This window comes from Drosophila eugracilis, unplaced genomic scaffold (assembly GCF_018153835.1).
Source record: "Drosophila eugracilis isolate 14026-0451.02 unplaced genomic scaffold, ASM1815383v1 contig_340, whole genome shotgun sequence".
Lineage (NCBI taxonomy): Eukaryota > Metazoa > Arthropoda > Insecta > Diptera > Drosophilidae > Drosophila > Drosophila eugracilis.
In genome coordinates, this window is record NW_024573195.1 from 320,975 (window position 1) to 331,718 (window position 10,744).

The 10,744-nt window shown below is 31.6% G+C and overlaps 1 protein-coding gene across 5 annotated transcripts; it reads left to right on the forward strand.

Moving 5' to 3' along the window:
• Nucleotides 1–831: 831 nt before the first annotated feature.
• On the forward strand, nt 832–8,907 carry LOC108102365 (43 kDa receptor-associated protein of the synapse). 5 transcript variants are annotated; one of them, XM_017207277.2, is made up of 10 exons: nt 832–1,466; nt 2,337–2,409; nt 2,463–2,545; nt 4,107–4,276; nt 4,327–4,526; nt 4,747–5,221; nt 5,283–5,381; nt 6,639–6,830; nt 7,875–8,074; nt 8,216–8,907. In XM_017207277.2, exons 2-10 carry the CDS (start codon nt 2,372–2,374, stop codon nt 8,583–8,585), a joined length of 1,827 nt encoding a protein of 608 aa, XP_017062766.1. In that variant the 5' UTR covers nt 832–1,466; nt 2,337–2,371; the 3' UTR covers nt 8,586–8,907. The 5 variants fall into 5 exon arrangements, with proteins under 5 accessions (XP_017062766.1, XP_017062767.1, XP_017062768.1 ...); XM_017207278.2 differs by having other exon boundaries at nt 836–1,466; nt 4,342–4,526; XM_017207279.2 differs by lacking the exons at nt 832–1,466; nt 2,337–2,409 and having other exon boundaries at nt 2,463–2,576; nt 4,107–4,219; nt 4,298–4,526.
• Nucleotides 8,908–10,744: the final 1,837 nt, after the last annotated feature.

A 10,744-nucleotide genomic window follows, 5' to 3' on the forward strand; every position in this document is an offset into this window, starting at 1 on the left:
TTGCTCAGGAACACGTATTTAAGAGATTCCTCTGCAACTTGCCACGAAGTTGCATCTAGCCACGCCCACTCTAACGCCCACAAACCGCGGAAAACTGTGGTGTCTATAATATTATTATGAATGCCTTCGTTTGACCTTGTATAACTTATTGTTAATATCTATCGATTTACCAAGGATTTTTCAAATCGAAACTTTATTTCGCTATTCATAAAGAAATTAAGGTTATAAGGCCTCACATGGGCAGTGACGTCACTATAAGCATACTCAACATACTTCCTCTGACAATAGGTTTTAAAATTGTGTATAACAGTAACGGGTATCTTATAGTCGCTGCACTCGACTATAGCGTTTCTTCTTGTTATTTTTATGCGTCTTGTCACGCTCGCTAAACCGTCTACGAAACGGGAAATCCCACAAACTCTGAAACCTCGGGAACTATGTATAAGAGCTAGAAAGGTAGGATGAGGCATACGTATTCTAGAGATGCAACCGCAGCTCGAGGTTAGCCCTCAAACCGAAGAAAACTGTGGCGACCATAATTTTAAAATTTGTGTTGTCGCTTGACCGTGTATAACATTTTTTTTTACAATATCTATCTGTTTCCAAAATGTTTTCAAATTGGAACATTAAATTTCACAATTTGTTAAGAAATGAGGCCTCACATGGGCAGTGACTGACAAAAGGTGGCGCTGTTACTTGAGGATTAACACTTTTTTACAAGTTCTGTACAACTATTTCTTTAAAGACATCTTAAAAATCTTTAACTTTTTATTTTATGTGTGAATTTTGTTTACAAATAAATAAGAGGAATGCAAAAATATCGGTGCATTGAAAAGCATCGACAACCGTAAAGTTCCATTTTTTCCAAGAAACTCAAAACAGATTAAAAAAAGAGTCTGTAAACTGTTTCTTAACAGTATCAATCTAGTGTAAGCTTAAGTTTTGACTTTAATTCCCTCTCATTGCAACATTTTGTGTATGTATGTATGTTTTTGCAATCATTATTTAAGCACATTCTATATAATAGCTAAATTTTTTTAAAGTGCCCATTAAAAACACCTAATTTTTTTGCATTCAAAGTAAAAATATGTAGATTAATTTCGCTATGTAAGCAATTTATTGACATACTGAGCGTACACTATTAATTCCTATGCTCAAGTTTCCTTCTTATGCTAAAAAGTAGGCATTCTCTAACATTATAATCTTTTACATTAGCATAAATAATATTCTGTCGCAATGCTTGTGTACGAGGCATCAGTGTGCAACTGGTTCCTTTGAACAAAATACAAAAAAAAAAATTTCACAGAACAATGTCGCGCAGCCTCCTGGAATACGAAAAACCCACCACCACTCAGACTTTTTGACCATGAATTTGTCCAATTATGACTAGTACATCGTCGGTCACCCGAAGTAAACGCATTTATATCAAGTGCTTACTCTGTAAAGCTTAACCATTCTTCATAATTGTATGTAAAATATACTAAGTTTTTGAAAATATGTACACAGATTTGTATGGATGCATATGTACATATATAAAAACTCAAGTACATAAAAAAACTAGGATTTTGAGCCTTTACATAACATATGTACATATTTTCAAAGTAAAGAGTGACGTCAAAATGCAGGTTTGCTGGTCATAATTCCAAAGTGTTTACATAGGATGCTGAGGAGGAACTAGGTTTAGTTTTGTTTATTAGTATAATAGGAAAGAACGTGATGTAAATTTGTATTTATTTATGTGAAAACTTTATAAAGAATTAATTAGTTAATAAAGTATTTGTTAAAAGAGGATATGAGAGAAAAGCGCTGTTTTTAAATCCTTTTAAATTTCAAAATGCTATTATGAAAATCAAACTCTTACACACGAAATACTTAATCCAAAAAACCCTAATATATAGTGCCTTGTTTGATGTGAAATTGCATAGTTTTTCTTTTTCCATCAAAAACGCAGCAATGGAGCTCGCTTTTTAAATTTGTTGTTATGTTTTGAATGATAAAATAGTGTTTAATACAAAATAAAAACTTAAGTAAACCATTTTTTACTCTCATATTAAGAAAAACATGTATTTAGTTTATTTTTAATACCAAAGATGTTAGGAGCCTTCACCCGCAATGAACATAACGATGAACTATAAAGATTATAAATTAGAAATCCAAAAACAAAAAAGAATTTCCCTACATTACCGATAATATCTGAAGAAAGAATGCCGAAATGTATGCTTAATTCATTTTATGTTGGTATTAAAAAAAAATTAAAATTAAAAAGACTATAAATGCTAATTGAGACAAAAACATTTCTTCGTTAAAAAATTTATTTTGTAATTATTTATTTTCAGTGTAATCGAATAGATTAAGATAAAAGGAGCTTGTCATGTCATGGGAGAGCATTAATTCAAAGGATCCGTTTAGGTATTAAATTATATTTATTTTAGATACATATAAAATGTTATATTTACTTTTAGCATCCCTCCTAGCCAGAATCTGTCTGCAACACATTTACTTACATCGCCTGATGGATCTCGTTTCCCATTGGAAAAATCAAACGGTTTGAATATCAAACAAACATACATATATATGTACATACATATGTGTTTCATTTACTGAAAAGAAATTATCCTAAAGTCCGTTTTCTGGAGCGCTAGTTATAAAACAGACCGAAAGAGCCGTCGACCAGAAAAACGTTTCGTAAAAGCAAACGAGAAATATACCAAAAAAAATAAGTGTGTTAGGGAATGTTACCTATATATATTTTTTTAAAAGAATTATAATATGTAGTTTCAATTTAATGCTATTATCTATAAGCTGGAATCACAATTCTGGAGTTCGGTGACTGAAGTTGTTTGTGGTGCCTAAAAAAAACAGAAATCTATTTGTAAATCATTCTCGCTCATTCCTGTTAGTGTTTGGTTTTCCAATGCGTGTTGAAGAAGCTAGATATCTGTCTTTATTCTTAAGAAAATTAAGTATTGTATTTCATATTCATAGCGTATTAGTTCGCAAGATTTTTTTAAAATATCCGTTCCAAAAAAGAAGATGTGCTTTTTTGGTGCTGTTGTACTCCATTTTCATTCTAATTACTTATCTAATCTGTATAACCTTTTAGAGGAATGTGATATTGTATTAAGAATAAGATCTTAGGTAACATATGCGACAGTCAGGTTTCCGTCCATAAAAAGTCAATAATCAAGCCGAAATAGCTATGCCTACCTGTCTGTAGGTATTAATTTAAATATAAATATAAATATAAATATAAATATAAATATAAATATAAATATAAATATAAATATAAATATAAATATAAATATAAATATAAATATAAATATAAATATAAATATAAATATAAATATAAATATAAATATAAATATAAATATAAATATAAATATAAATATAAATATAAATATAAATATAAATATAAATATAAATATAAATATAAATATAAATATAAATATAAATATAAATATAAATATAAATATAAATATAAATATAAATATAAATATAAATATAAATATAAATATAAATATAAATATAAATATAAATATAAATATAAATATAAATATAAATATAAATATAAATATAAATATAAATATAAATATAAATATAAATATAAATATAAATATAAATATAAATATAAATATAAATATAAATATAAATATAAATATAAATATAAATATAAATATAAATATAAATATAAATATAAATATAAATATAAATATAAATATAAATATAAATATAAATATAAATATAAATATAAATATAAATATAAATATAAATATAAATATAAATATAAATATAAATATAAATATAAATATAAATATAAATATAAATATAAATATAAATATAAATATAAATATAAATATAAATATAAATATAAATATAAATATAAATATAAATTTAAATATAAATATAAATATAAATATAAATATAAATATAAATATAAATACGGTCAAATCAGTACCGTTCTATCAAGTTTCAAAAATTCATTGTAGATTATGTTCTCGAGTGTGTCTTCTTTTAAGAAGCAATATACAGTTGTTGCTCAAGCATTAGTTATTCACAAATTATTTGTCTATCCAGATATACTTTAAGAATTATTAACTATCTTGCAGAATTATGCCAATTAGATGAGAGTTTTTCCCGATTGGCGGGATATGGGTCCAGTCCCGACGTAGGATCCCGTTCCGTCTGGGCTAGTCAAGGACTTTTACCATCACGATCTGTTGTAAGTTGCTTTTTGTCCTGCCAACAAAGCTTAAAGCAATATATAGCTAAACGAAAGGTATATTTCTTTCATATATAGTATACATATAACGAGTATTAGTGATCTAGTCCATTTGTCTCCAGATTGAGAGAGGACGACGTCTATATGAGCAAAACAACCAAACAGAGGCTGTACGCACATGGCGTAGTGCATTGAAAGGAACCTGTCAACAAGAGGACTCCTTTCAGCTTTTGGGGTACTTATACCAGGCCCATATGGACTGGGGGAAGTTTCGTGAGGCTATAGAATTTAGTCACCAGCAGCTTGGGTGAGTTTACTTAAGCTTTTATTCTAACCTTTAAAGAACGTAGCGAATGTTTAGTATTTCCCTATAAAGCTTTTATATTTCCTCAAGATAACCAATCGAGAATGTCGTTTGGCTGATGTCCGTTTTTGACATAAATAATATAATATTTGATTATTTTTTAACCAAAATTTTTCATTTTATAGAACGATATTTATTGAATTATAAAATATAATTTCCTTAGAATTTCAGAGGAGCTAGATTCCCCAAATATGCGAGCTGAGACTTATTTAAATCTCAGTAGAGCACATGCATGCTTGGGAGGCTTAGAGCGGTCCCTGAGTTATGCAAGGCACTCACTTTACAATGAGTGCGGCACCAAAATCCGAAGTGGACTTGTACATTTGACGGTCGCTCGCGTGTACCTTGAAATGGGCGGATTTTCCAGAGCATTAGAGGGATTGCAAGGTGCTTACAAGATTGCTACAGCCATTGAAGATCCATCACTAGAGTTACAAGTTTATGTCGCACTGTCTGAGCTTTTTGGACGTCTTCAGGATAACGATAAAAGTGCAACATACGCTTCTAAAGCCTACGATTTATCTCGCTCTCTCCAATTAGGGGACCTTAACTCAAGCCACCATAGAGCTGCGCTATTGCGAATGGCAGTATCTCTTCGAAAGCAGGGCGAGCTTGGAGATGCACAGGATTATTGTAAGGTTGTGTTAAACTTATTCATGCAATCAACTTCAGAGGTGTAAACTATTTTTCTATTTCCAGGAAGCCACAAAACTTTCGCTTATATCTGGAGATCAAGCCACTTACACAAGAAGTATTCGCATAATGGGTGACATTTACCGAAAAAAAATGGAAATGGATGTAAGTAATGTTGCTATGAATTACAATTAAACTTATATATACACATATTTAAATAGCTTTAAAATTGTTTTAGGAAAATAAATTATATAAAATTTGTATCCATAATCTTGTCTATTATTATACCTGTTACTTGTAGAGCATAACGTATTTACATACGTACATACTTACATGTATTACAAATACCGTCTACTAACTGCTGAATACGGCGGTCTATCCCAAAAGAGTTAATTAGATCTGTGCACTTCGTAAAACACATATTTCAGTGTCTGACTCATAATACTAACAAAAAATTTTTACATTACCACCGTCGCAACGGGAAAACCATTTAGATAAAATGTTGTTCCCAAACTACTATAAGAAAACCACCATATTCTATTAATTTTTCATAAAATATATTTCCTAAGTCTTTAATTTTTTTATGTAGCGCAACCCAAAATACCTTACAAACTTTAAGAAAAAAAATTTTCAATTTTTTGACCCCCATTCTCGATTTCAAAATTTGACGATTTTCAATGGGCTGGTAAACAATAATACATATATATTTTTTTTTTCATTAAACGAAGGTATTATTTTCGGCGGCGCAGTGATTTCCGCTCACTGGAACGTCTGAAACAAAAATTCCAAAGGGATTAGGAAGAGTACATGTTTGGCTCTGGTATGAACTAGGATTATTAATCTCGCACAAAAATTACCAAAATGACAGACCTTTAAAATTAGTATTTTTTTAAAAAAGAAAAAATCTTCACCGATTTAATTTATCCGTGTTCATACCACAACTATATAAGTATAGAATAACGTATTAAAGTTTGGGGCAAGTCGTAAAAATACTGTTTCGAGAAAAACACATTTAAAGATTTGAGAAGCTTTCGCCGTCGCTTGACGCTTCCACCACAAATCGGCTTTATCTTCAAAAGTTTTAAAAAAATTCATTCGAATTAAATAAAAAAATCAATTTTTTTAAACCGAGAATGAAGGGGTCTTAAAGTCCATTTTTATTAACTAATTACAATTCCTACCTCATTTTATAACTTATTTATGTACTGTTTACATAAACGCGTTTTTTATAACAATTTTATGTTCTTATGAGATTCATATTATATAATTTCGTTTCGTTGATTTTTATATGATTTGCTAAATTTTTATAGTTTGTTGATTGTTCCTGATGTACTTAGTTGTAATTATGACGTCAACGAAGGAAAAAAAATTATATATTACTCTTACCAAAAATATATATATATAATAAAAATTTTATTTTAGCGTGCATTTAGGCAATACGAACAAGCAATGGGTACGTCAGCAAGCTTAGGTGATCGTATGTCTCAAATGGAAGCTATGGATGGAGCGGCTCGTTGCCTGGAAACACTGCGCGTTCAAAATAAGATTTGCAACTGCAGGCCACTAGAGTTCAACACACGACTTCTAGAAGTTGCTAGCTCCATTGGAGCCAAGGTAAAAAGTATAAAGAAAATTATTTAAACAGGAAGTAGAGAGATATTTATTACATATAAATCTATTACCAGTTAGTAGCAGATATTAATTTAGAACGAAAACCAGCAAGCTACGAAATATAAAAAATAGCTTTAAAATTTTTTTTTTCTATTTTAATAGCTCCACTTTTTGTGAGAAAAAACACGTTTACTACTGTACGTTAGGAAACTTCACTGCCCATGTGATGAGGCCTTATAACCTACATTTATTAGTAAATCGCGAAATAATGGTTCGATTAGAAAAATCGATAGATATTGACAAAAAAATGTTATACACGGTCAAACAAAAACTTACATTTTAATATTGTGGACGCTACAGTTTTCCTCGGTTGAAGAAATGTTGTGAACTAAATATTTAAGTTGTACACGCACTTATCAACCTTAAAACTCATAGTCGGAAGGAATTGCGGAGAAAAAATACATGGAATACTATCCAAGTTTATCATTGAGCCTAACACAACAAAGATTAGGAATAAAATCGATCGTAGTTTTTTTGACACGTACAACTACAACAACTTTAGTTTAAATATGAAGAAAAGCCAGTAAGGAAGTTTACATGTGAACCTCGACACACCATTGGGAGAATGCAAAAATCAAAAAGAATAAGAAAAATTCCGGATAATTAAAAAAGAGAAATTCAAATATTGTGCGTTTATTGAGTGTGATAAAATTTGTTTATAAAACTCCAAGGACATATTAATCAAACAACATTTTTTGTTCAAACTTATGATTGAATGTTTTAAGGTGTCAATATAAAGCCACTGTTGGCTAGTGTGAAAGCGACGTTAAGTCAAAGAGTCTTTTGTTTGAAATGTTAACCAACTTATTTTTCTGAACTCGTTAAATTATTGTCGTGTTTGAAAAAAGTTAGGTATGTCCGATGTACACTCTATATGATCTATATTTCAAATGGTGGTCGGTTCTGTTATGGTTTTCAAAGTCTGAGATTTATCAAACAATAACTTTAGACAATGAAAAAGTTTAAACCTACGTTGTTTTTTTATAGTTTCTGGTTCGCAAGATTCGCTGTCGACTAGCACTCATCTACCGTGCTTTAGGCGATGAGGAACAATACAACACCCATTTTCGTTTGGCCAATCAAACGGATGCTGCTTTAGGCCTGAACTGCGGTGCATGTGGGGAGTTGTTTGGACTAAGGCCGGAAAACTTGGAAGCTCTACCATGCGCACATATTCTGCATGCAAGGTAAATTTTCATTCATTGTATTTCGAAGAATTTTAGTTAAATAAAATCTAAGTGCTTTTTAAAACTTGGGATATATATATTTACTATTACATTTAAATATTTCGTATTATTTTTTATTATATCTTATGTGTTCATTTGCAGATGTGCCTACGAAATATTAAGACGTCGGGATAAAAATGCGTCGAGATCATGTCCCGCCTGCAGCAAGCTGGTAAGCTCTCGTACGCATCTTTGCGGCATCGTACCGGTTGAGGGTGAAAGTACCAACGGAGTCGCGATTGCCCTTAATGCTAATGCTCTGTCAGTCGATGGACTCTTGGGCATAAATTCAGACGTTCTATTACCTTCGACAACAATTTGCCATGTCAACAAACCGGCACTGGTTACCGAAAACAGCAGTTTATTGTCACCCAAAGTCATACACCACAGCAACTTATCTCTGGCTTCATTAAGTATGCGTGCATCTAGCCTGACGATTGACAGCGGTCAAAATATAACATCATCTGTTTAAAATGTATATGCGGATTGGTTGTGGTGTCGACATTAAGCAAACCAAATTCCAGTATCACGGTCAAGATTTTATTCCTAGTTATTATAAATAGATACTTAGTCTTATTTTAAAAGTAAACAAATGGTAACAGCACTTTTGTGGGGACCAACTTAAGCCCGTTTTATATAGTGGCTTAATGCTGGAACCTAATTTATTATTTAAGTCTTCACCTCTCCAAGCCTATTACTTGTTAACTTCTTGAGTATAGTTAAAGTTTTAGAATTACCAAATATGCACTAACATTATATGTATAAACCAAAATAAATCGTTACTATGTGTTAAATACATTATTAAGAAGAATCGCTTTAATCGGTATAAGTCATTATCAAATTTGTCGCCGCGTATAATTATATTCGCCTCACATATTGTTAATATCATTAAAGTACATACTATGTATGTATGTATAAACTGACGGTGACGCCACTGTCCTTATACCATAAACTAGGGAATATTTTTATAATTTGTTACTTATTATCAAATTAAGGTACCAATGTCACCGTAACAAACGACTAATGTTGTCAAGGTATAAGTTTCTTATAGACAAATGTTTTTCAAATTCTTTATCAGAGTAAAACCGGTGTCTGGTAATCGTATTCCTTTTTGTTAGTTCTCAATTTTTGACATTTTTAGTTTTTAAGACCTCGAAGTATGTTGAATATGTTTTTTTTTTATCTATTATCAATATTATTTAAACCCTATAGTCGAATGCCACGGCTATAAGGTACCCCTTACAGTTTTAAACAAATTTAAAGTTCGCGGCACGCGAGTATAGCTTTGTTTCTTGTTTTGCTAGTAAAAATGGACAAAGCGCCACCTTTTTACAGGAAAAGCATGTTGAGTAAGTGATGGTGATGTGAGGCCTTATAACATTAATTTCTTAATTAATAGCTAAATGGTGTTCCGATTTAAAAAAATATTTGGTAAATCGATTGATGTTACTTAGAATTATTATAGAAAGTCAAACGTAGACATACATTTTAATATTATGGACGGCACCATTTGTCGCGGTGTGTGGCCGTTAACATCGTTGGCATCTTAACACTTTTAATTATTCGTCTCTTGTGGGTGTTATAGCGGGCGAAGCCGAATGAAAATGCCATTTCGAGCTGAGCTGGCATCTAAGAATACGTAAGCTTGATTAGAGTTAGAGTTTGCGTGCCCACTATATGGATAATCTCAACTTTCTATCACTTATAATTACCGAGATCTCAGCGGTTCTACAAAAAGCGAAAACCGATTTTCACTGATAGGGGGAGTAGGTGTGGCGTGGATTATGGTACCACATTGAAATGCGCTGCAATCTCAAGGGTATTCATGCTTAATGCCAACTTTCTAGCTCTAAAGCATAGTTCCTGATATTTCAGCTACTTTCGTTGATTGTGCACTGCGTAGACATTTGAAGAATCTACAAACTAATGAATTATTTCTAATAGTTCCTGAGATCTCAGCGGATAGTCGGACAGTCGGATAGACGAACAGATGGACGAGCAGACGGACAAGGCTTAATCGATCTGCCTATTGATCTTTATTAAAATATATGTATGTACTTTATAGCAGGGATACTGACATTTGTCTTACGTCTGAGCATTTCCTAAAACAAATACCCTTTTTGATACACTTTTTTTGCTAACCAATTTATCATTTATTTTAACACTATAACGACGATGGTCCACTGAAATGTGAACTCTAAATTGTAAACAGAAGTTATAATGAATTAATTCCATTGCAAGTGTTCGAGAATGCTCCAGGAAAAAACAAGAAAAATGATATTGCAATTAGCGACGGAATAAGGTGGAATATGTGGAATAGCTAGGCGAGCACTCAAAACTTATGGGTGCGAGCTATCGCCTCAGAAATTACCCTCGGAGGTTCCCCATCGAAACCCCCACGGGAGTCAAACATCTAGCAACCAAATACTTTGTTGGCAACAAGTGGCCAATTACACAGAAACATCCGGGCGACTCGGTAGGCGCAGTCGGTAGGATGCCAGTTATCTTGAAAGGATCATTCGTCTTTCAATGCTTAAATGCTTACATGTAATTTATGCTGACCTTGCGAAATCGAATTTAAATTGGAGTGGATGCTATGTGGGGTTTAGATCTGAAGTGGCCCCGATGTTT